The 27,102-nt window shown below is 41.0% G+C and overlaps 1 protein-coding gene and 1 long non-coding RNA gene across 10 annotated transcripts in view; one reads left to right on the top strand and one right to left on the bottom strand.

Moving 5' to 3' along the window:
- babam2 (BRISC and BRCA1 A complex member 2) overlaps window positions 1-18,498 on the top strand; it is a 205,920-nt gene extending 187,422 nt beyond the window's left edge. For all 7 annotated transcript variants that reach the window (XM_078542699.1, XM_078542698.1, XM_078542696.1 and 4 more), the window contains 2 exons: window positions 14,113-14,266; window positions 18,134-18,498. In XM_078542699.1, the coding sequence (XP_078398825.1) occupies window positions 14,113-14,266; window positions 18,134-18,197 (218 nt within the window). In that variant the 3' untranslated portion in view covers window positions 18,198-18,498. The remainder of the gene's footprint in view (window positions 1-14,112; window positions 14,267-18,133) is intronic.
- Window positions 1-27,102, bottom strand: part of LOC144681026 (uncharacterized) — a 119,430-nt gene that overhangs the window by 48,859 nt on the left and 43,469 nt on the right. For all 3 annotated transcript variants that reach the window (XR_013576671.1, XR_013576670.1, XR_013576669.1), the window contains exons 2-3: window positions 7,725-7,866; window positions 3,236-3,409 (exon numbers count right to left, since the gene is read on the bottom strand). This is a non-coding gene — a long non-coding RNA (uncharacterized LOC144681026). The remainder of the gene's footprint in view (window positions 1-3,235; window positions 3,410-7,724; window positions 7,867-27,102) is intronic.

The raw sequence follows: 27,102 nt of genomic DNA, 5'->3' as shown, positions 1-27,102 counted from the left end.
CCCAAGGACAGAAATGATTTTAAACAACATAATTCTAGGCAGGAAACATTCTAAAAGCTACCATTTTGGTTCAGAAAAACTAATTTGATTTCTATCTTTGAAATTGTTTGGAAAGATAACTTTTCAAGATTTGTGCAACAGTTGCATTTTTAATACTCACCAACTTTCACCACAACTTTCAAAATCATTAAACTCTGCAGATAAGTTTCATAGCCTTTGTGCTAATACAAATCCTACTCTCAATAACACACCCCTGTTTATTTTGTCGTTTAGTGTACTATATTAGTTCTGTAAAGCTATCTTTTAGAGCTAAGGGGTGTACTTCGCCTTGGGTGATAGCGAATCAGCAGCCAGTTTTACACTCCGCTCAATTTTCTTTCCCATCACATTTTCCTTCAGAATTAAGAGCCTTGCACATGAGTGATGACATCTTCCCCCTTTTTGAAGCCTCCTTGCCTGGCTCTATTTTTCACCATGCCTGAACCAAACCCCAGTGGCACCATAACTGATATGGAAAAATCACACTCTTTCTCATTTGGCACTATCTCTTCAATCAAATATTTCTTTTTTAATTTTCCATTGATTAACAGCCCACTCAAAGTTTCTCCCTTCGATATTGCCCCTTTCTACTCTCATGCTATTCGATCTCATGGGGATGACAGGGGGCTCATGAGTTGGCACTAAGCGTCAATGTATCAGTAATTATATTGTCAAGGTCCAATAACAATCATCTTGTTGACTGGCAATTACACTGTACAGCACTTACATTGGTAAGACAATCGCATTGTTAAAACAGGTGATGGGCGTTGGCTCACCTATAAATGTGTACAGCTGAAACATTCTGGTGTGGAAGGGGCTGGGAGAGTCTGCTCCACTGCAGAGCTGTCTTCAGAATAAACATGCTTGAGGTAAAAGACTAGTTTTGGACTTGCTCTTCCATGACAAGCACTTATTGTGTAACACTATGTTGGCATAGGGGCTATAAGGGGCTGTTGGAGATGGGTGGAGGGTCCTGGGTTGTCATGGAGGGTATGAGGGGCCTTTGGGGGTGGATGGAATGGCATGGGTTGGTATAGAGGGTATGAGGGACCATTGGGGTGGGTGGGCATGTTTTGGCATGGAGGGTATGAGGGAAATTGGGGTGGGTGGGCATGTGTTGGCATGGAGGATATGAGGGTCATTGGGGTGGGTGGGGAGCATGGGTTGGCATGAGTTGCCATGGATGGGGCATGTGAAGCGGCTGGGGAGGGGTAAGGGTTAGAGGGCCTTATATTTAACAACACAACTGGGATGAAGTCCAAGAGAACCGAGGTGGGCCTTTTAACCAGCCTGCCTTGGCATTCAGCAGCCCCTGTGGCCACCTCCAATCTGTGTCCGGGGGCGGTGGGCCAGACTCCATCTCGCGCCTGCCTCCCCATAACAAAAATCGTGCTTTTCAAGGCACTTATTCCTAAAGCGGGTACGCCAAGCCGAGAAATTTCCAGACTCCAGCTACCTGTCTCTAATGATGAAAAGATTTTTTCAAAATCTCCAGCCCTTTACACATGAAAAAACAGGCTTAAACTGTCAGATTAAACAATTAGCTGTCTTTGATGTGGTTAGTAAATAGAACTTTGTTTTTAATAACAGGTGGAACGCTTGATGGGATTTAAAACTGTATAAAATGCTGGTTAGGCCAGAGCTGGAATTTTGTGTACAGTTCTGGTCACCACATTACAGGAAGGACATAATTGCCCTGGGGAGAGTGCAAGGGAGATTTATGAGAATATTACCAGGGCTTGAAAATTGCAGCCATGAGGAGAGATTGGTTAGACTAAGGTTGTTTCTCCTAGAGCAGAGAAAGCTAAGGGGTGACCTAATTGAGGCGCACAAAATTATGAGGGGCCTAGATAGGGTAGACAGGAAAGACTTGCCTCCCCTAGCTGAGGGGTCAATTACCAGGGCGCATAGATTTAAGGTGATTGATAGAAGGATCAGAGGGGTCATGAGGAAAAACTTTTTCACCCAGAGGTGGTGGGTGTCTGGAATTCACTGCCTAAGTTGGTGGTTGAGGCTGAAATGCTCAACTCATTAAAAGGTACCTGGATCTGCATCTGAAGTGCTGTAACCTGCAAGGCTACGGACCGGTGCTGGAAAGTGGGATTAAAATGAGCTGCTAGTTTCTTTTTTCTCTTTTTGGCCAGCACAGACACGATGGGCTGAATGGTCTCTTTCTGCACTGTAACTTTTCTATGGTTCTAAAAGTTTTTAATAGGAGTTTTATTTCCATGTCAAGTGTACATAAGTGAGGGCTGCACTAGATTGTTAGAAATTTAATTATTTTTCATCTCCACATGGCTCCTGATGTCTGCCCATAATGGATACTGGATGAGTAGCTATGGAGGTGGCATGGGATGCATGAGTTGGCATGGAGGTGGTATGGAGATGGGTAGGGGTGAGGGGATATGATGAGCGTGGGCTAGAGGACACAACTGCCCTTTATACAACTGGGCTGAAGTTCTAGAGAACCAAGCCTTCTAACCAGCCTGCCTTGGCACTCGCCTGTCTGTAGCAGCTGACAATCTGCTTTGGGGTCAGCAGGCCCAACTCTATCCCGCCCCATCTCCCCAGAGCGAAAATTAGGGGTAAGGGAGCCCTTTAAATCAATTTTGCAGGGTCTGGAAATTTCCCGACCTGAGCTACCCTCCATGGCAATCCACGAGCCTCCACCCAGCTCCAACAGACCATTCTAGCCCTTATGCCAATTTAGTGCCAACTCATGACCCCACACTTATCCCCATGGCCCCTTATAGCCCTTGTGCCAATACTTGCCAACCCATGCTCCCTGCCACCCTTTGCCCTTATACCCTCCATGCCAACATGCCTAGTATTCAACATGGTCAGGCCTCGGGACCCATGCTGAAAAGAAATAAAATTCTATCTATTACAGATTCCACTCTGTAAGAAAAATCACTTTCATTCATGAAAGCCATTTAATACACTTAAATTCCTTCAAGTTCGTCATCCTTTATAAAAACAAACATTTGTATTCTTAACCCTACAACAAAGACAGTTAATCCTTTAATAACCACTTGGAGCTGTCAATTAAATTGTGAACGTACAGCCCCAACATGATAACAGTAGGTTGTGGAAGTAGTCAACCAGCAATAATACTACAATGATAGGTGTATGTCAGCAAAACTCAGAGACACAGGCAGGGGTTTAAATAACTTGACAGCTTGACAGTTCTACATACCTTATCCACCCTTCGCAAGGATTTACATCTCCACTGTGAAGTCGTGGAGCACATACTGTTGGTTGATGCTGTTCCTGGAGTGAAACTCTGGTCTGCTTGTCCTGTGCACTGAGTTTAAATGGCCCAGCCAACTCATAATCCACGCATGTACACTTTCATCCCACCCCCTTTCCCCTACCCATGAAAATGGAGACAGAATTTCGTACTTATCAACCATACCCGTACAAACCAGGCTTTAGCCACACTTCGGAAATACTCCTTCTGGACAGCGTTTGGAAGAGAGCATGAAATCACTGCCATCAATAGCCATCGAGCTGAAGAAGACTTGAACCACTGGGTTATTGTCACTAGAGATCCCGGTGTCCCACATGGCATCTTGTTTCAGGCACCTCTGCCTATTTGTGAGGATGAAAAATCAAATGAAAAGCATCCTCGGGCATCACCTGACCATTCAACTCAACAGCCCACTTGTTAATTTAATGACCTATAACTAATTTTAAAGGTCCCCAAAGTCTCCACAATGCCACGAAAATCCAGCCTCATGACACTTAAATGCATTTGAAGGATAAGATCTGTTTACATCCATTCCATGAATTTGAGATTCCCACACTGCAAGTTGAGGCATTTGGAACGGGGTCTTTTGAACTCGATGCTAATTTCAAACGGCCCTGCTGAGTTCAGGTTTTCCACCCGTGTGATTCATTCCCGCCCCTTCCCCTGTTGGCAAAAATGGGATCTGTTGAAAATAGGGGTGGGACTTCCGCAAACAGGTCCCGTGTGCCATTTTAAAGGTCTCCAAAGTTGGCCTGACTCTGCAAAAATCCAGCCCTTTATCTCAGCTTTCCTGCCTCCCCTGTTCATCCTAAATATCTCGTTTCAGAAAAATTATTCTTCTCCTCAAATGCTACCTCTCTGTCTTTCAGAGTTGACATCATTCCCTCTTTATAAGAAACTGTCTCCTCCAACCTCTCTTTCCTCTCCAAAGTGCTTGCAGATTTTCTCACCTCCTAGACCTATGCTTATCTCTCCCATAACTCACTGTTTGAATACTTACAATTAGGGTTTCTATCCCTCTAACAGCTCTGAGAAGGCCTTTCTAAAGTCACATTCTCTGTGATTGTGCAGCATTATCCCCATTTGACCCATGCAGGCTTTAAAACGGTAAATAATAGCAACCTTATTAATATCTTATTCATTGTCCAGCTCTGTGCAACTGCAATTGCTTGGTCCACTCTTAACTCTGCAATAATAATCAGAATATTCCTGCCAATGGCTTCTGTTCCCACCCCTCCATTGTCACCTTGAGTCCCTGAAAAATCCTTGTCCACCTCCTCTTCCTTGCTGCCTTTTAAAACATCATTTGCAGGCATCGGGTCAGATTTCACAAGTATACTAATGATGCAACAGCAATTTGAATTTATATGGTATTGTAACACAATAAAACATCCCAAGGTTCTTCACAGGAATGTTATCAATTTGACACTGTGCCACATATTGAGATATTAGGGCAGATTACAGTCAAAGAGGTAGATTTAAGGAGGGGAAAGACAGGTAGAAGTTTAGGGAGGGAATTCCGGAACTTGGGGGTTTGGCAGCTGAAGATAAAACTGGTAGTGGTGGAGAGATTAAAATAAGGAATGCCCAAGAATAAATAGAGCATAAATATCTAGGAGAGTTGTGGGGGAAGGCATTTACAGAGATAGGAAGGGTTGAGCCCGCAGACATATTTGAAAGTAAGAATGAGAACTTATAAATCAGGGCATTGCTTAACTGGAAGTCTGTGTAGGTAGGCAAATACAGGATTTTTTTTTATTTGTTCATGGGATGTAAGCGTCACTGGCTAGGCCAGCATTCATTGCCCATTCCTAATTGCCCTTGAGAAGGTGTTGGTGAGCTGCCTTCTCAAACTACTGCAGTCCATGTGATGTAGGTACACCCATTGTGCTGTTAGAGAGGGAGTTCCAGGTATTTGACCCAGCAACAGTAAAAGAACAGTGATATATTTCCAAGTCAGGATGGTGAGTGGCTTGGAGGGGAACTTCCAGATGGTGGTGTTCCCATGTATCTGCTGTCCTTGTACTTCTAGATGGTAGTGGTCGTGGATTTGGAAGGTGTTGTCTAAGGGGGATGCTGGATGGGACATAATGTGAGGTAGGACATGCAGAACATGGTTTTAGATGACAATTTTATGGAGGGAGACCAGGTAAGATTTCACTGGATTAGTCAAGTTTACAGGTAACAAATTGAGGGTTTCAGCAACAGATGATCTGAGACATGGGCGCTGTTACAGAGGTGGAACTAGATGGTTTTAGTGATGTGTGGTTCGAAGCTCATCTCAGAATAATCTGGCACAACATTGCAATCTACAGAGAGCCAGCATGGACTCGGTGGGCCGAATGACCTCCTCCTATGTCGTTCTGGCTCTCAGTGGATGCCATCTCTCCACAACAAATAGGTATTCTGTAAATGGGAATGATTCATTTGGCAGCTTATTTTTTATTGTGTGGTGACATAAAAATTAACTTGGATCAGATATTGGAGGAGTATTCTGTATGTTTGCTTGATTGTGCATCAGTTCAAGTATTACTTATTTATGCTGCCTATTTGTGCTATTCCCTATAAACTTTCTTTTAGTTTAATCTGAACAAAATGATGGCAGGGCATCTTGTACTATACCACTTGAAGGGACATTTACTGTGGAAAGGTTTCCACACAATTTTCGGTGCAGATTTAACAGCACTCAGAAGTAGCACCTGTGGTTAAGAAAGCAAAACTGCTTTGCATTATTTTACAATCTTTCAATGTTTTCAATTTTATGTAACCAAACTTTTTAGCAGTTGGGCAAAAAAAGAAAAAGCTTAAAATTGTGAAGAAGTAATTTTTAAAAATAGAAATTCTTCTAAACTGTCCCATCCATGTTATAAATTATTATGTTTATTCCACCTATGTTTAGAGGGAGTGTTTGGTCAGTTTCTATCTTCCACATTTTCAGATAGTTGATTCACCAGTAATCATGATATGAAACTAAATTTCAAAAGTAAATTACATTAAGAAGTGCAAGGTACCAGTGATGTCTGAGGCTATTGTAGGAAGACATGTCATTTGATGGAGTTTCATTCCACTCTGCTATTTTACTTGATAACAATAGATGATAGCAGACCATTTGCTGCCTCTGTCACTCAAAGCAGTCTTAGAAGTCCTCTTCATTAATTACTTAATAACAATTGGTTCAATTTGTTTATGTGGAAGCTCTCAGAATAATACCAAGTTCTGTTGTTTGGTTTGTCTTTTTTGCTTCCTTTAATACTATGAATTTTTTTTGTGTCAGTATCTCAAATAATGCAAGTCAAATGATAAATCATGAGGACACCTTTGCTTCTTTTCAGAAGCATCTTTCAGCAGCTTTTAGCTGGGCAATTAGGATAATCTGGGGTGCATACTTTTCAATAGCTGTTTTCCATGATGATCCAGATCAGCTATAATGTACTTTCAGAGAGAGATCTATCTGTCTGATACTGACACAGACTCCTCTCCCATTCAGCTAATTAAACCAGTCTGGAACTGTCTTTACTGTAAATATATGTGTTGCTACATAGTTGAAGGGTCAGTCACAAGGGGACTCGAGTTCAAGGTGAGGAGCAGGAGGTTTAGGGGGGATGTGAGGAAAAACCTTTTTTGCCCAGAGGGTGTGACGGTCTGGAATGCACTGCCTGGGAGGGTGGTGGAGGCGGGTTGCCTCACATCCTTTAAAAAGTACCTGGATGAGCACTTGGCACGTCATAACATTCAAGGCTATGGGCCAAGTGCTGGTAAATGGGATGAGGTAGTTAGGTAGGTAGGTCAGGTGTTTCTCACGTGTCGGTGCAGGGCCTCTTCTGCACTGTGTGATTCTGTAATGGACAAATACTGGTCCTAGAGAGGGACAAATTGCTAATGGATTATTCTTGATAAACTTGAGTATGCATAAGGTATTCAGCAAATAAATACACAAAGCTTTTCCAATAAAGAAGATTGGCCTTCTTTCATTAAAAAAAATTGTAGGCAGACCAGAAAGGTGACTTTATTTATATAGAGAGGGAAGGGTATTGGCTGCTTTTATAACCTCAACCTTGCCTATCTGCCTTCTCACCATATCTCGACTTCATTCCATCTCCAGAATTGCAAATAGTGTGTCATTCCGTATTCTACAAAACAGTTATCATTTGGTTGAAAGGTTTTGCTCACATTCCCTTCTTACTCCTAACCTCCTAAATTTTAATTTGCGTTTCCTGGTATTTAAACTTTTTTCCCTGTATTTATGAACTTCGGAGACCTGCACTGAGTTTAAATTGTACTGCCAAACTGATATGCTCCATTAATCCCTTCTGTAAACTGAGGTAAGGGCACATTAAATGTTGCAGACAACATTGACAGACATTGATAACATTGAGAACAAATGGTTGGGGCAAACAGTAATGTGCTAGACAGGTTAATTACATCAAAGAATTACCCTGCAGCATGTCAGCTGTAGCTGGCTCCTTCACCTGATGTAAATGTTGTCTTCTGGTGGACTTTCACTGGGTATAAAATCTCCAGCCACTGCCTTTGTAATTGTCTCCTGTTAGATAAGTCATTTTGGCATACTTACATACCTTAAATTGGAGAAAGGAAACTTTTTATTACAGGATTAGATATGATCAATTTTACTAATTTATAATATTTGATGGGGAAGAAAACATAGGAAATATTGCTTTGAGAGGATGAAATACTCCCAAAGTTGCTTTGTAAGATCAATATGGTTTATTTCAACACCTAGGGGCTGAATTTTCCCCCCGTTGGGGGCGAAGCTGAAGGGCGGGTGCGCACAGGTGCGCTTCCAATGGGGCGCCGCCGTTTTATGTGGACAGGCCAGTTAAGGCCTGCCCAGTGTGACGTCTGCACGGAAGCGCTATGCGCTTCCTGTGCGGGTGGGGGGGGGGGGGGGATCTCAAAATCGAGAGTGCGCATGAAAGAGCACACTCATCTCCCCGAGGCCAAGTGCAGCCTCAGGGAGATCGGCTGTGAATGTAAAAAAGTTCAAAATAGAAAAATAAAATTTTCCTAATATGTCCCCTCATGTGACACTGTCACATGAGTTGGGACATGTCCATAATTTTTACCAAAACTTTATTAACATTTTTTAAAACCTACATGAAACCTCATCCCGCCCGTGGATGAAGTTTCATGCTTTTTCTAATTCGCGCCGGGCCGGCTCCTGGCCTGCCCGCCAACCTTAAGGTTGGACAGGCAGGTCCTTTAATTACTTAATTGACTCTGTCAACGGCCTCAATTGGCCATTGACAGGTCTGCGGGCGCGCAGCTGATTTCGCTGCGCCCCCACCTACCTGAAAATTTTAATGGGGCGCGGTGACGTCGGGAGTTCCGCCCAACGTCACCATGCGTCATTGTACACGTTGGCAAGCCGAGGGGCAGGGCCCGCTCGCCGATGGGAAAATCCTGCCTCAGGCGTCTTTGAAGATGCACTGCTTCATGATTCTGTCTAGAACCTACTGGGGTACACTTTTGATAATTGCGGGGCTTATTTTAGTTAATTTTGTTATTTCTTTTTTAGTGATTGTTGACAGTGAATGTACTGCTCAGAAAAAAACTTTGGAGACTTAGACCTTGTTTTCAGTGATGTGCAAAAGTTTTATGAACAGGCCACCCTTAATGGGGAAGCTAGCACACTCATGTAAAAGGGGTACGGCTTAATGACATTCTTCATAAGCTGATGAAGAATACATTTTCCAGTTTGAGTTGCATTGCTATTTCTTAGCAAAAATAATTGCCTCACAGTAAAATAGATATCTATATGGGAAGTAACAGTTTTGAAGGATATGGAGAAAAGGTAAAGAATTGGAATTAAAATAGGACTGCAGTCTGAATGAGCCAAATTGCAGTTCTTGTTCTGTTTTTGTGGATTTCAGGAAACTAAAACCCTCTTTTTAGTACTTATTTCACCCTACTCCATGGTACAAATATTGTATATAAGCCTAACTATACCAATCAAAGGGCAGATGAGACTACAATCTCCCCAGAGCGCAATGCAAATATACGTCTCCATATGTGCACACATTTGTTTGGCTTTGTTCCAATCATTAAAAAAAAGTATTATTTCCCTATGTATTGAGGAAATTTTACATACAGGTGAAGGCAAAAATAATATAACAAAATACATGCATCATTAACGGATGCCCATCTTGGTTTAGAGAAGAGAGCTAGCTAAAGAACAGATTCTGATTTTGAATCATGTAGTTTAAAATGATACTGCTGTGGGTGATGTTTGGAAATCACAATGTAGTCTCTTAAAGATGAATAAAATTGTGCATAAGCAGAGCTTCTGTTGCTGGAGCCATATTATTATTTAGCAATTTTGAAAAAAAATTTTTGTTTCTTTTGCTGTTCCTTTTAATAAGTAGATTAGAAATTCTTTATGTTTAGATCGTAGATGTTGTATGTGCCATATGCATAGGTGCAATCATGTGACACTTGGATTTTGGACTTTAAAATAAAGGTTAATTGAAGTTAATAAAACAGAAAATGCTAGAAATACTCAGCAGCTCAAGCAGCAATTGATGCTACTAGTTTATCTAAACTATGGTTTGAAACAAGAAAGTATCATTTCTGAAGAACACATTATTGTAGAATATTGGTCAGCCACTACTGGCTATGAGAAACTAACAGAGATTTGGTAAAGATAAATAACATTTGAATGCAACTGACCAAGTTTCTGCTCAAATATACAGCTAGTGCTGTAGCACAACTGTTGGAACACTAGCATCCCACACTAGTTATGTAACATGGATTCATGCCCCAGATTCTGCATGCAGCTCCCAGTTTCAGTGACATTGGGCCAGATTTTGCTGTAGCAGGGCGTTTGACAATACCTGCCATTAGCTAGAATTGCCTCTGCATCCTTCTGCGCAAAAACTGTATGCCCACAAAGTTGCTAAAATTGCAAGTTGATAATGACACATCAAGAAAAATAGAATCACCAGCATGAGTGAACAGGGCAACCAACTAGGTTTCTGCTTAACCAGTTTGGAAATAAACAGCAGAAGGTCCGAAAAGAAGGGTCAATTCAATGCCAAATCAGGTACAGAAAGATCGGATTAGAAGGTAAAAGAGAAAAAAAAGAAAAAGGAAAAGGGGGGAAATGTAAAATATTAAAATCTCTCTCATAAATTCAAAACCTGAAGGATTGAGGCTCTACACTTATAATAGTTAATTTTCAGTGCCAAAGAGATTGATTGGCAGTGAATAATAATTATGTAATTAAAAGGGTGCTTGGGCTCCTAATTAGTAGCTTAAATACCTGTGGTGGGTGCCCTTGGTGAGTTAGACAACAAATGCTGTTTTGTGAAGCTAACAGCAGATCAGTACAGCAAGGACAGCGACTTCTAGATATTTGTATTTAACCACATAGATGGTCTTCAACTGATGTTGCTGTATCATTTACCTATAAATACTGGTGAGTGACATTAACCTAACCATTATTTTGACAGCAAATTCTGGCCCATGGATTTATGTCCCAAATTTTACACACTTCTTTCCAGCCTTAACTGTTGTTATGGTGAATGCCAAATGGAGGAGAGGATTTGCCTTGCGCAGGGAAAGAAGGAAAGCTGGAGGAATGGTTTTCCTATACATTTCCGACAGAACAGCATTGATGCAGAGCTGGGAGAAGATTGCTCTCCCTTTAAGTGGAGGAAAGAGGAAATCTTTTTCTTAAAAGAATTGTACTTTTTTATTGTAACTTGTGCTCATCATGGTAAGGGATGACACTTTTGGAGAACAGAAAATGCCAGGCTTCAATGTTGGTGTCAAACATCAATGGTTTAACAACATAAAACATAAACTGTTCAACAGTTCAGCTGAAGGGTCATTGAACTGAAATATTAACTCTATTTGTCTCCACAGATATTGCCTGACCTGCTGAGTATTTCCAGCATTTTCTGTTTTTATTTCAGATCTCCAGCACCTGCCTTATTTTGCTTTTGTACGCTGACTCTGTAATGCTAAGCATCAGTAAAGCCCCCATTCATATATCTCTCTATTTCTTATATCAGTTATCCTTGAGAGACAGACAACTTTGGCTATTTGTATGACATAGTCAGCAGATGCATATTAATTTTTTTTAATCATTCATGGGGTGTGGGCGTCACAAATTGCCCTTGTTCAGAGGGCATTTAAGAGTCCGGAGTCACATGTAGGCCAGACCAGGTAAGGACAGCAGATTTCCATCCCTAAAGGGCATTAGTGAACCAGATGGGTTTTTACAACAATCGGCAATGGTTTCATGGTCATCATTAGACTTTTAATTCCAGATTTTTATTGAATTCAAATTCCACCATGTGTCATGGTGGGATTTGAACCCAAACCCCCTGCACCCCCCCCCCCCCCCCCACCCCGCCCCAGCATTACCCTGGGTCTCTGGATTATTAGTCCAGCAACAATACCACTATGCCATCGCCTCCCCCACTGCTGAAGGAACTGCATGCTAAAATAAAGTTGCTAAAATAAAATTGCAAGTTGATAATGACACATCAATAAAACAGAAGCACAGGCATGAGTGATTTAGTGATAACTTTACTATAATTGAAAAGATGTATTTTTCTTGTCAGCTTTTTCTATAAGATTTTCCCCATCTCTTCTGAAGGCATCAACTACGAACTTGGGTACACAACTTGGCATCTTAGGCAAATGCCAGCAGTCCTTAACATAGTACCTCCCAAAGCCACATCCCCTACCAGCTGGAGGGACAAGGGCATATGGGAACACTGTCACCTGCAAGTTCTCCTCCAAGTCACACAGCATCTTGACTTGGAAATATATCGGCATTCCTTAGCTGTTGCTGGGTCAAAATCCTGGAATCCTTACCTAACAGCTCTGTGGGACTACTTACACCAGATTAACTGCAGCAGTTCAAAAAGGTGACTCACTAGCAAGGGAATTAGGATGAAAAATGATTTTAACAGCGCAGACCAATGGGGCTGAATGGCTTGTTTTTCTGCTGTATATTGTATGTAAGACAGAAACCATGGTCAGGATTTTTCCTATGGCAGGCGGGCTGGCCGGGGGCGGGCGCGGAGCTGATCACCGCCATTTTACGTGTGTGGGCCAATTAAGGCCCACCCAGCGTAATACGCAGGCGCGCGAAATAGCGCAGCAATCTCCCTGAGGCATGGAACTGCCTCAGGGAGATTGAATGGATGTTAAAAGGATTGAATAAATGATTTATAAATTTATTTAAACATGTCCCCTCATATGACTGTGTCACGTGAGTTGAGGCATGTTTTAAATTTATAAAAATTTACTTATTTGTTTAATAAAAGCTTCAGGAAACCTCAACCCTCCCATGGTTGAGATTTCCTAAAAACGTGAAGGCTGCTTGGGCTTTTCGCCTGCCCACCAACCTTAAGTTTGGACGGGCAGCATTCATAAGTGCTTAAATTAATTTCTTAATGGCCTTAATAGGCCGTTTACGCTTTGGCATATGCACAGCCGACTCCGGTGTGCGCGCGCTGATCGAAGTATCGCAATGGTGCGCAATGTCATCGCATGTTATTTTATGCGTCGGTGTGTCGGGCCCACCCCCACATGCTGACCGGAAAATTCTGCCCCATGAGTACAACATAGGTCTTTCTGGGTCTCTTGGGATAAACGTGCTGGCATATTTCACTTAAATTCTCACAGAGGTCAAAGAGAAGAAGGATTTGTGCTATCAGCTACAGTTCAGATTAAGGCCCAAGGGGTACAAAATGCAGTCTTGTTAACTGCTGTGCCATATAGAATTCTTCTACTGTAATGCAGTTGCCCACTCACTGAAGGTAGATCTTTCACTGCACTGAACAGCACTCGTGCCATTTGCTGAGCTTAATGGTGGTTAGGGTAAATGCTTCTGGCCTCTTCCACAGTGTCCTCTCAGCTAATGAAAACATAAGCAAGGAGAGGTATCAATAGCAAAAACATAAATAAGAGTGCAGTGTAGATTTGATTTTAAATGGTTAATTCTGCACATAAAGGAATGCTTGGCATTCATCTTTTCAACAGACTCTGACAGGCTTCCTCTTTGTTCAAAGGCATTGCTGGATCAATATCCTGGAATTCACAACCTAACACCATTGTGAGCACTATTACTACATGGGCTGTGCTGATTCAAAGAAAAGATCTAAAACCACATTCTTGGGGAAGTTATGGATGCCAGTGTCACCCACCTCACAAACATTTTTTTTACATAGAAGTGCATAAATTGTAGAGCCTTTTTTTTTGATCCACAACTAGCTAGAAGCACAAAACAAAGAAAGAAAATATAGGTATCACTAAAATGTATCCAGTTGGGTCAAAATCCTGGAGCTCCCTCCCTAATAGCACTGTGGATGTACCTGCACCACATGGACTGCAGTGTGCTCACCACCACCTTCTCAAGGGCAATTAGGGATGAGCAATAAATGCTGCCCTAGCTAGCGACGCCCACATCCCATGAATGAATAAAAAAAATGTAAAACAGTGTGGTGCAGAGAAGGACTGTTTATTCATTTTCCCTTCAGCATGTTTAACATAAAAGGCATATTCGGCTAAGTGTTAAATTTTATTTTAATTTAATTAACATTGCATAAAGTATTGAAAGTAAACTCATTGGATCTTACAAGCTAGCCCTAGCAAATTAAAATTAGGCACAGATTACTCTCCTTGATTCTTGTCTTGGTGAAATGACTCATCCACCATTGTTTGACACAACCACAGCAGGAATGATTCAATCCTTACTTATGTCTGCCTGTTTCAGTATGAGTAACGGCTGCTTTTTTTCCTCTCCCCTCATTTGAAAATATTCCTCACTTTTTTCCTTTCACCTGCAGTCGATTTGCCTCTATATTTTCCACGGGATCAACCCACCTTGACGTTCCAGTCGGTGTACCATTTTACCAACAGTGGACAACTCTATCAACAGATACAGAAATCTTACCCATACAGTCCGCGCTGGGATGGCAATGAGATGGCTAAAAGAGCAAAGTAAGTGTCTTTAAAGAATAACAGCTTAGATTTATTGTTACCATGGGAATCACATTTGCTATGAGTTGAAGCCAATGTGCTAGATTTTCTTTCCTGATTCTTCTGTTTTAAGCATTGATTATTGTTACGAAATTAATGTCATTTCCCCCTCTTAAACAATGCAAGAACATTAGCTTAACTACTCTCTACAAAGATAAACCATTGCAGAGAGCAAGCAGGTGGGCAAGTCCATAATTTGCACTCAGCTGCAATGCAATATCCTCAGTGTGTGTTTGTGAAGGTTAAGTGGCTTGCATCTACATTGAGGAAGCAGATGGAGTTCCAGGATACTGAGAGATGGGTTTGAAAACCTCACTACCAGAGTTTTGTCAATAGCTCAAGGCTGGCTAACAAAAGTAGAACATCTATAGGCACTGTGTTAGCGAACCATTCCATTTAACCCAAGACATCCTTTTAATTCTTACCTTGTGTTCCCATTATTAACCCTTTGAGGATATCAATATTATTTCTGTAACAAAATCATAAATGCCTGAAGGGCATCATTTTTATGCTAGGCACACCTTGAATTTAGTTACTTTTGTTGTGCAATTTTGTGTATTTCTCCCACATGCTGCCTTTATATATCTGATAATTTCTAAAATTAAATGAAAAATCAAATCCATGTAAGAAGTATATTTGTACTTGCTGTTAGTTGCCCTCATTATACAATATTTTTCATCTTAATGACAGTGCAAGCTAATTTATCTTAAATGTGAAAGTAAGCACTGAGATGCAATACGCTGAATGTAAACATATTTCATAAATCTATCAATATTAATCTCATCTTACAGCTGAGATTTAATTTTCCAGACCAGCAAAGACTTATCCTTCTTGGCTCTCCAAACTTGCCACAGGTCAATGAGTGGCTTCAGACAGTGATTAGCATTCTTTGTTGTAAGACTAGTATAATCACAGATATTTGAGGATGAGCTTGACATTACTATGCACTCAGCTGGTGACTCTGACAAGCCAGGAGGTCCAAAATGGTAGCTGTCCATAAAATTCAGTAAATTACAATAACCATTTTTTTCTATAAAAAGGCTAAGGTGCCACATTATATTAGAATGGTGTCTGTCATCAGTACAGCTCCAACTGAGGTAATGAAAGTCTGTGGTTCTAAGTAAAAGAAATTTGTCCAATCTCAACCCAGTTTTTTTCTGTGGGTGCACAGCACAAAACTGCTTGCTAATTAATATGAAATTGCCAGTCTTTGTGGAAAACCAAAACATTCACACTGATACAGTGTGAGGTTCTTTCCTGAGGTTCAAGCTCAGACATGTTGGGGCAGAGATTTACTCTGCATCTAGGTATGCATTCCCTGACCTAAGAATGCATGAGGTTGAAACTGAGTGCCAATATTGATGTTGCTTTCAGCTTGGTTGCAAATAAAGATTCATCAAAAAGTGCACATTTTTTAAAAAATTGTTCATTAAGCGAGGAGAGTAGTTCATTTTGGAAGTACCACACATTCGACTCCTATAATATTCGGGCACCTGTAGTAGCATTTAAGGAGAAATAATTATTTTTACTGTGAATTAGTAAAGCATTCTGTGGCTTAGTCTATTTCTGAAATTCTGCATGTAATATTTGGTGTTAGAATATACCAAGGTGTCTGAGACAGAGAAGTGAAAGCTGCAAAAGGAGTAGGAGTTGAAGTCCACCGCTCTGATAACTTTCAGCATCCCCAGGTGTAATTAGCAGGAATCTCACTAACTAGTTCTGTTTCAGTCAATTTTGATGCTTAGCTCTAATTTTACGATCTTACCATTTTTAGTGCTGTTTGCTACAGCTAACTCCTTCCATTACATTGCTTTTACTTGTTCCTTGTTTTGGTTTCCAATTTTTTTCTCTTATCAAATGACATCGCGACTTCAAAATAAAGCAATTAACATAGTTTAGTATTTGCACATATGGCTGTCTTCAGTGTGTCCCAAGATATTTGTTGTCACTGTTTTAATTTTTGTACTTAAAAATAATGGTGGTAGTTTAATAATCATATCAATTAAGTTCCATTAAGGGGAAAGTTTTAACTTTAGTAATATGCCACTTGTTGAGAAACATTTATCTCCTGAATTATTGTCATTTTGAATAGGAAAAATAAACAAAATTATGGTTTTGAAATTACCAGCCATGATCTTATTTACTGGCAGAGCAGGCTTGAGGGGCCGAATGGCTTTCTCTTCCTATTTCTTATGTTCTTATGTAGTGGGGTACCAAACACATTTATAATCAAATCTTTCCTTCATTGTTTTAATGGAAGTTTTGACCTATTTAAGTTAGAGGAAGGAATTTCATCATAAGTTGCATTATGTTTAGGCAGACGATGTAAATAGACTGGCTTGGTGCTTTTGTTGCGTGTCTTCAGGTGACAGAGACCATAATGATTGTTTATAAAATTGATGTGAGTCTGTGCATGGAAGAAAAACCAGCAGGGATGTTTTTACCTGGATATCAGTGAGTGAGGCTTTTATAATGAAATAGCAAATAATTATTTAGAAAATGCCGGTTTCAGTGTGTAACAGGAAATGCCTCATAGTAATAAATAAAGATCAGTTTCATAGCAGAAGTTTGTGAGTAATGTGATATTTACTTTGTTATTCCAATGTTTCAACTCAACTCTAATTTTTCAGTTATCTTTTTAATCTTTGTCAAAGTGGAATTAGTTTGCTTTGATGTTCTGAACCCTTGTGGTTATCATGTTCATCAGCCATTTTATGCTCTATTTTTCTTAGTAGGAGAATTTTTATAAGGTTAATTGATTATCATGCCTTTTAAGTAGAATTCTATCCATTGTCTGTCTCTGCCAATTTATATAGCAGTAAATTGTTAAATGAAGGGAAAAGTTGCAGAAAGTTTGAACTTTTACATGGAGGGAATGCATTTTCTCCTTTTCTCCACCCATCCTCCCCCCACTGACATACTGTCACCTTTGCGTCTTGAAAATGGGGAGGAGCAGAACTATTTCCATGGAAATTGTCTTTCGATGAATAACCAAGAGCTGTTCTTTAACAAGATGGGAGGAAGCAAGACTCCATGACATTTGTGTCTTTTATTCATTCCCATCTGTTTCTCTGTCTTTGAAATCTGGAGGGAGGGATTAATTATTTTTTTTTTTTGTTTCCTATGTCTCCCTGGATGGTTCCTTAACTAGGCTTGTTCCTGAATAACTCTCAAGTTAGATGTTATAAGATGTACAAGCGAGGCCCAAGATATCTTTCCCCTATTCTGCACTTGCTAGATAATAATCCAAACCTTATCATGGACACAGCTTTGCAGCTGAAGTTTCGCCTACTGATAATTTTAGCAAAAAACTCATGGAGTATATAGATTTCAATAAAATTATTGCCAGGAAGTGTTTTGCCCACCACTCTATTTCATTAAAATTACAAAATCTTTTGCACTTGAACAATGACAGTCAATTTATGTACCAACATGCTATACCATGGAATGTCAGGATGGGCGGTTTCCCTGTGACTTCACTGTAGAAGGAGTTCAATCTCTGCTGGGTCATCACTTGGCAGAAAGTATGTGCCTTCTGACAAGAGAAGAGAAAAATTGCTCTTCACAGGTGGTTAAGAATAGCAATGCAGCAGCCTGGGCTAGCTCTCTCAAAGTAAGAACAGTGTTCGGTATAGAGGGAAAAGGTAAAAAGGAGAAATTCTTATGACAAAATGTTAATTTTCAGTTTTACATAAAATTTGAGTTTTAAAATAAAATATATGTAGTAAGCTACAGAGACTGTTCAATCATCAAAAATTTCATTGTCTTTTCTATGTCCTTGTGCTCTTCATTTTTAACCACTGCTCCCTCTCTTTTTTTATTCATTAGGGCTTACTTCAAAACCTATGTTCCTCAGTTCCAGGAGGCAGCTTTCGCTAATGGGAAGTTATAGTTGACACCAGAATCCAGAAGGAAGCCAATCAGACAAATGCATTTGTTTATTTTAGGAAGTCTTTTGCAATTTTTCATTCTTCCTCCTGTGTGCTGAAGTCTAACTGTAAGGGCATTGATTTTTATTTGGCTGCAATTCATTGAAGTGTGCCTAAACTATCCTATATAAATGAAGGTCTTTTCTTAAGTTGTTCAGCGAATATAAGCCAGATCAAGTTTATATTGCAAGTAACGTGAAATGTTTCAAATAAATGAGAAGAATGTTCTAAGTTACAATAAATACTTCCATTGCAAAGCTTGAATGGTCTATGCTGCTGTTAAAATGACTGTGCAATTATCTTCCTCTTCCCGTTCCCCCACTTTTTGGAATTCATTTCTTTCAAATAGTGAATCCTATTCAACCATAGTGACAGATATTAATGCTAAGAAATCAATATTAATCAACGCCAGGTTAGATACAACATTAATTAGATACAGAGTAAACCTCCCTGAATTATACCTTCACACTGTTTTGTAGTCTTACTCTGAGCTAGAACAAACCTTAAATTTCCCATGCCCTATACTAGACATATTTAAGACCTCTCCCTGAATAACACTGGCGGTTTAGTACAAACTTATGCCAATTATGTTTGTGATGTAAACTTAGATCTTTTAACAACTAACCTAAGAGTGCCCAAATCTGCTCCTCATAGAACAATTACAGGTAGCAGGGCAGAAGAATTTCAGCACTACATAGCAGCCTTGATTTAGATCTAGATTTCGGAGGTGTCATCTTGCCCTGTTGGAAAAAGGCATTTGGATGGGCTGGATGAGGAGGAGGTAGGTGGGGGTGTGTATGTTTTAAAGGACCCTGGCCTGGGAAGTGGGCAGTTTTAGTAAGCTGGGCCTTTCGTGCTATGTAACAACAACTATTTACATTTATATAATGCCTTTAACATAATAAAGTATCTCAAGGCCCTTCACAGGAACATTGCAAAACAGAAAATGACACCAAACCACATAAGTAGACCAAAGCTGACCAAAAACTTGGTCAAGAGTTAGTTTTTAAGGAGGAAAGTGAGGTGGAGAGGTTTAGGGACAGAATTCCAGAGCTTAGGGTCTAGGCAACCGAAGGCGTGGCCACCAATGGTTGAACAATTAAAATCGGGCATGCTCAAAATTAGGTGATCGCAGATATCTCAGAGGGTTGTGGAGCTGGAGGAGAATACAAAGATAGGGAGGGATGCAACCATGGAGGGAATTGAAAATAAGGATTAGAATTTTCAAAGCATTACTTGAGCCAGTGAACGTCAGCAAGCACAGGGGCAATAGGTGAACGGAACTTGGCGTGAGCTAAAAGAGGGACCTCAAGTTTACAAAGGGTAGACCAGCCACAGGTGCAGTGGAATAGTCAAGTTTAGGCGTAACAAAAGCATGAATGAGGGTTGCAGCAGCAAGTGAGCTGAGATGGATGAAGTCAGGCGATGTTACAGAGATGGAAATTAAAGCAATTAATACAACAAATCTGCATTTTCAGTTGTTTAAAGTGGTTGGTTGATTGTTTGCTTTGGGTTTTTCAAACTTGAAATTTGTGCAATTTAAATTTTTTAAAAGTACTGAATTTTTTTGTAGTGAGCATTATAGAATGGAATGCTTTCCACATGTCAGCACTCTTGAGATGACATGGGCTTTGAGGGACATTACTCTTGATCTGACAATGTATTATTACCTTACCTTGCCTGGCCTCAGAAGAGCACCTCCTATTTGTACATATGCACAAATCTCAGGCTTTATTTTTCAAGCCTGTCACATGGGAATGCTACGGTGAACAATCATTTTTGGGTAGTATTGTGCTCTTGGTTTAAATCTTTTACATGTTATATATAAAATTTACAGTACAAAAACAGGACATTTTACACCAGTGTTTATGCTCCACCTGAGCCCCTTTAACTCCCCTCTTCATTGAACTCTTCTCAACATAACCTATTCCGTTCTACCTTCTGTATTGTTCTAGCTTTCCTTTTAATGCATCTGTGCTATTCACCTCAACTATACCTTGTGGTAATGAATTCCACAATCCAACCACTCTGAGTAAAGAATCTTCCCCTGAACTTCCTGTTGGATTTATTGATGACTATTTATATTTATGACTCCTAGTTTTAGACTTTTCCCAAAAAGTGTTTATTTTCTACATTTAACTGCTCTACATCTTACCAATCACTTTCATAATCTTGGAATGATATCTATCAAGTCACCTCGTCCAGTCGATAAAAGAGACCCTTGCTGGGCGTTGGTATGGAAGTTCTGAACACATTTCATCTTTGACCCTTCATAATTATCAGAGGAAGCATAACCTCACCCCACCCCACCCGTCCGTTCCCATCACATGCCCCCTCACACACCACCAGCTTTTCTTTGTGTTGTTAACATGGCTTTTGAGTCTGGACCTGCAAACATTGGGGTATTACACTCCATTTACCTTGTCATATTATACAAGAATTATTTATGGATGTGCTGCTAGGACTTGCAAACTTGTTATAAACTGACAGGATTTTCAGTGTGCCAGTGTAGTGTCTTTTGTTGCCTGAATATCCATTTCCCACTGTTACAGTGCTACTGTTGTCTGCCCATTTACAGGCATTTTATTTTTATATTGAATTGTGCTTAGATTTCAACGTGCCCTACAAGCTTGTGCTGGAATTTAATGGACCTACATGCTCAAATTGGAGACAAAACTGCTGTTCCATCTAAAGGTGTCTGATGAGCAACAATTATTGCTTCATGCTGATATTTACACACGAGTCGTGATGCTTATGTGTAGATTGTGTGCAACTGGAACCTATAAAAGCTTTGCACACCTCCATGATCATTTTATCCAAAGTAAGGTTATGCATGAAGCAATGTTTGCTTCAGCAATTTGTTTCAAGATCTGTCTAGCCCTCCAATTTTTCAGACACTGCTGAACCCTAAATTTGTTTACCTTCTGACTCAGGGACATCCCAAACAGCAACCACTGATAATGTAGTCTGCAGTAGTTGGAAAAACAATTTAGATGGCGATGTCAGGTAAAGTAATTATACTACTTTCAGGCTATCTGTATACATTAAAAAGGAACTTGACACAGTTACAGGTAAGCACATTCAATCTGCAAAGTTTCCTGATCAAAGAACAACTAAACTCTAACCTGAGCTTTCATTTACTTAACAACAATTAGACTTAAATTACTTGAAGGAACACAGATCCACTTTAGTGGAATAATGTGGTGTGTGTTACATAATATAATATGGAGGGACGTAAACCAGGACTTTGAATTCATTCTCTTAAGTCGCCAATGGAAATTGCTGAGAATAGTGTCGGTGGACTGGTTTGGCATGGGACAGGACAATTGTGACAGAGGTTTGGACAAGTTGGAGTTTGTGTAGCTCAGGGGGCAGGTGTTGCACAAGTGGAGTGTGGAGGTAACAAAAGAGCAGATAAGGGTTTTGACAGCACATTTTGAGGTAAGGATGGTAGAAGCTGTGTTTCAAAGGTAAAATTAAGTTGTAATGGAACAGATGTGAAACTTGAAGCTCACTTCATGATTAAACAGGTTACCAAAGTTACTTCTCTCTGCTTTAGACAAATGAGCAACTTAAGAGTTAGTGACAAGGGTACAGAGATTTTGGGGGAAGCCCAAAAAGTTGGAGTTGGCCTTCAATTGAAAATTTTTGCATCTTGATGGAAAAAAAGGCTTGAAAGAGAAACAAAAATATACATATAGCGCCATTCGTGATCTCAGCACATCTCAAATGCTTCACAACCAATGAAGTATTTTTGCACTGTACTCAACTGAAGTGTAAGAAACGCGGCAACGAATTTATCCACAACAAGTGTGGATGTTGAACGCACAGACTAACAACGCAGACAGAGCAGCGGTGAATGGTGCTCAGTTATCGACACATTGATCCTATGTCTGTGCATAACATCACTGAGAGGTAGTGTTTAAGTGGGGAGCAGGAGCCTTTGGGGTACAGTATTGGTGATCATTTAAGCACAGAAGGAAAAGCCATTTTTATATTTTGTTCTGTGCGTGGTAGTATAAAGCTGTGTTCATTGCCCATCTGTAGCCTCCATGACAACTGATTAGTTTATTGGATGACCTTTGGGTGTTGTGCATCTACCATATATTGTGGCACTGGAGTCATGTGTAGGTCAGACCATGGAGAAATGGCAGGTTTCCTTCACAAAAGATCATTATTAAACCAGTTGGAATTTCACTGTAGCTTTTATGGTCATTTCTGATTTCAGCGATAAATTAAACATATTTATTGAAAGCAATTTTCACAATTTGTCATGGTAAGATTTAAACTAATGGCTTCAGGGTTGTGAGTGCAGTACCATAATCACTCGGCTACTGTACTCATTTTTAATCTATTTCTAGATATGTGGTGGTTACATTAGGAGTGCTGGGAATAGAATCCAGCAAGAGCAGTTTTGCAGAGCTGATTATGAAGAAAAGGAAGGAGAATGGATGGATAATGTACAAAGTATGGTAGTTGTGACTTTCAGCAGGACAGTCTCAATACTATGGACACCAAGAAAGGCAAGTATAGTAAACGTAAACAAAAGCAACCCCATCTTACAGGGAGAGTGATAATTCTGAAGCTGTGTACTTATGTGATTTCAGTGAATAAGGAAATAGTTCTAGGAAACAATCAAAAAACACTTCATTGTCTCTGGCAGGAATTCTTTCTAAATTGTAGAGGTGAAGCCCTCTTGCACTTCCATACCCAGCAAACTGACTTTGTGACAACACAACTTCTGACTCAACTACAACCAATGTGTGACGGGTTGGATTTTTGTTGTAGAGACAGCTAGCAGGAGTCAGGAAATTTCCAGGCTCCGCCTGCCTGCCTGCCTCGGGAGAAAGTGCCAACAAAGACACAATTTTCGTCCTGGGCGAGGGGATGGGTGATAATAGGAGTCATGCCCTCCACCCCTGGAAAGAATGTGGAGGCAGCCACAAAGGCTGCCAAGTAATGAGCCAGCTGCTCAAAAGGCCTACCTCAGTGCTCTGGGGCTCCATACCAGTTATGATAAAATCAATAAAACAAAAAATAGCCCTCATCCTCACACCCCCAGCCTTCACAACCCCATGTCCCATCCATGCCACCGCATGCCCCCAACCTACTCCTATAACCTCAATGCAAAGCTATGTGTCTCCATCCACCATGCCCCCTTGTACCCTCCATGCCAAGCCATGCCCTTCTACCCATCCTGTGGCCCCTCATACCCTTGATACTAAGATATGCCCCTCTCTCCACAACACCCCCCATGGCCCTTCATACTCTCCATGCCAAGCTATGGCACTTCCATCTCCATTAACCCACTATACACTCTGTACAGAACCAATGAATCCTATAGGAACAATAGGATGTGTGAAAAGGCTTTTCAAAAGTCATAACTTCCTTTAAATAAAACCCTCCTTTCTCTATGCAGCCCTATAAAAGCGTCAATCATCCAGACCTTTCAAAGTATCAATAGCTGAAATTGCAAACACTTGAAACCTCTTTATCTTGTGTAAATAAACATTGTGTAATTGGTAGAATAGATAAAGAATGCAAAATTAGGCTTGGCTGAGAGCCCAGACATCCAGTAGACTATTGACACAGCTCCATCCCGGGGAAAACATGGCTTGATTGGCAGCTCTTGCTCTCTGATCATAGCTTGACATTGAGAGTATGAGGGGCCATGGTAGATGGGTGGAGAGGCATAGCTAGGCATAGGGGGTCTCACATTTCAAAGGGTTCCCTCATCCTGAATATGGTTCGTGACATCTCTGATGTGCCTTGGAACCATGAGCCCTTTGAAAGCTGGCCGGACTCCATGAAAATTTTGGAGGACTAGAACATGGCTATTCCTGCAATAGAGCCAGCCAGGTCAGGAGTGCAGGATGTGGACTCGCGAGCTGCACCAGCCTGCATCCTTAACCCGCAGTGGTGAAAACTGGGGGTGCCCGGAATGGGATTTGGAACGCAGGAATCAGGTCCCGGCTGCCATTTTTACATCTCCATCGAGTCTCCCCGACTCCGTGAAAATCCAGCTCAATATGTATGTTGCACAAAAAACTGGCTCACACTTTCTAGCATTGAATACTTTTTTGAAAAACCACACTGTCTCAGATCTTTGCAATTCCTTCTAGTGTACTTTTTATCCAAGAAACAATATCCTGCTAACAATTAAGGACTAGAACAATCTTCCACAAACCACAAACCTTAATCTCCTTACCCTCTATGGATTAATTTAAGGAAAATGGTTTAAGGATGGGCAATAAATGCTGGCCTAGCCAGCGAAGCCCACATCCCTTGAATGAATTTTAAAAAATGTTCCAGGATTTTGACCCAGTTACAGTAAAGGAACGTGATATAATTCCAAGTGAGGGTGGTGAGTGGCTTGGAGGGGAACTTCCAAGTGGTGGTATTCTCATGTATCTGCTGTCCTTATCCTTCTTAGTGGTAGAGATCGCAGGATTGGAAGGATTGCCCTGATTCCCAATGATTTCAAATTTTACTTGATCTTGATGCCTTATTCAGTCAAATGTGGTAGTAAAATAACAGCTTTGTTAGAAATCAGATCTTCAGATGAAATGGCAACACATCCTGGAAATGAATCGGCAGGAATGGACAGCAGACAAAATCCCAAGTAAATAAGGGGACAATGCACACATACATATTGAGTTGAACTGGAAATATACATGGGGTTTACACAGGAAATGAAAAGGGATAATTCACTGCTGTAATCCTCTGTTTTTGAGTGGGAGGCACTGTATAATTGCTGTGCAGAAAATCTGAATAACATCACTCCTCAGAAAATATGAATCCATTTTTCAGATCTCTTCAGTGGTAAGTTTTTATGTTTGTACAGTATTTCCATTTGGTTTAGACAACAGGTATACTTTTACCCAGATTGGAATTTCTGAGTTGTATTTCTAGGTAACTTACTGTAAAATCTACAACCCACATCTCACATCTCACAAACACTCTACTAGCACACCACAATAAGGGCTGCTTTTATTATTAACAGAATAATGTGGCAGTGTGGAAGACTAACCAGTGCTGTACTGGAAGTCAATGTAATTGTAATTAGTGTAAGTTTATGGAAAAGATTTTTTTCTGTGTAAACCTTCTGAACCTTTCCAAATGTGATGATGACATTGTCTGGAAGTTTGAATTCTGGTAGGTTACTCATTTGATATTTTAATTTCTGCTAAACATGGTTTATAAGGCAAATGTCCAATTGCTTGATCCGTTATGTTCCCAGAGTTTTTTTAATTTGTTCTCAGGATATGAGCATCTCTGGCATTTATTGCATGTCCCTCCTTGCCCTTGTGAACCTGGTGGTGAACTACCTTCTTGCGCAGTGCAGTCTGCATGATGTAGATACACCCATGGTGCTGTTGGGAAAGGAATTACATCGCCGTTCCTTCACTGTCGCTGGGTCTAAATCCTGGAACTCCCTCCCTAACAGCATTGTGGGTGTATCTACACCACATGGACTGCAGCTCGTTCAAGAAGCCACCACCTTCTCAAGGCAATTAGGGATGGGCAATAAATGCTGGCCTAGCCAGCGAAGCCCACATCCCTTGAATGAATTTTAAAAAATGTTCCAGGATTTTGACCCAGTTACAGTAAAGGAACGTGATATAATTCCAAGTGAGGGTGGTGAGTGGCTTGGAGGGGAACTTCCAAGTGGTGGTATTCCCATGTATCTGCTGTCCTTATCCTTCTTAGTGGTAGAGATCGCAGGATTGGAAGGTAATGTCATCGATGGCGCAACTGAAAATGGTTGTGTCTAGGACACTGCCCTAGGGAACTCCTGCAGTGATGTCCCCAGACTGATGTGATTGACCTCCAACAACTATAATATCTTTCTTTGTTCCAGGTGTGACTTCAGTCACTCAAAAATTTTGCCCTGATTCCCAATGATTTCAAATTTTACTTGATCTTGATGCCTTATTCAGTCAAATGCTGCCTTGATATTAAGGGCAGTCACTCTCACCTCACCTATGGAGTTCTGCTCTTTTTGTCCATGTCTGGACTAAGGCTGTAATGATCTGAAGCTGACTGATCCTGACGGAACCCAAACTGAGCATCAGTGGGCAGGTTATTGGTGAATAAGTGCCACTTGATATCACTGTTGACGACACCTAGGCCAGAATTTTCCCATTGGCGTGCGGGGCCCGCCCGCACGTAAAATGATGTGCGGTGACATCGGGCGAGCGCCCCGACATCACTGCGCGCCATCGCGATATTTCGTTGGGCAGGCGCACGTTGATCTCCGATGCGCCCTGCCATTAATTAACCGGCCACTTAAGGCCCTTGAGGCATCAATCAATGGCGATTTTTCGGTGCCCATGCAATCGTCAGGTCGGCGCACAGGCGCAATGGGCAAGCGGGTAGGACACATTTGTATAAACCTCATCCATGGGCGGGATAAGAGAGCTCAATGGGGTCGCAGGCGTGCACTCTCAAATATTGTTTTTTCAAAGTTACTGATACTTGCCTGTGTGATCTGCAATACTTCAAAATGCATACCAGCTGTTTGGTCTGGACTGAACCTTCAGGTCAGCACTCTGCAGTGAGGAATCTTTTTCGGACCCACAGGTTTCAGGAAGCCTTCCCTTAGCCTGGGAATGGGAGCTGAACTCCACTGGAGGCACCTCCTGTGAGGAGGAAGGGAGGGCTAGAAGGGGGAGGAGGCCAGGAGTGCTCATTCAGCCTCCAGGGGAGCCACCTTTGGGAGGCCAGGCGCAGGCACAAGGAGTGCAGGACCAAGAAGTAGTCCAAGGCGGAAGGGGCCGCAGAAGATGCCACTATCCTGCTGACAGGGTATACAGGTGGCAAAGTAGCTACCTCAATATGACTGAGGTGCAGTGTCGAAGGAGGCTC

The sequence above is a fragment of the Cetorhinus maximus genome, chromosome 5, assembly GCF_964194155.1.
Source record: "Cetorhinus maximus chromosome 5, sCetMax3.hap1.1, whole genome shotgun sequence".
Lineage (NCBI taxonomy): Eukaryota > Metazoa > Chordata > Chondrichthyes > Lamniformes > Cetorhinidae > Cetorhinus > Cetorhinus maximus.
This window is presented reverse-complemented; position numbering and strand designations above follow the sequence as displayed.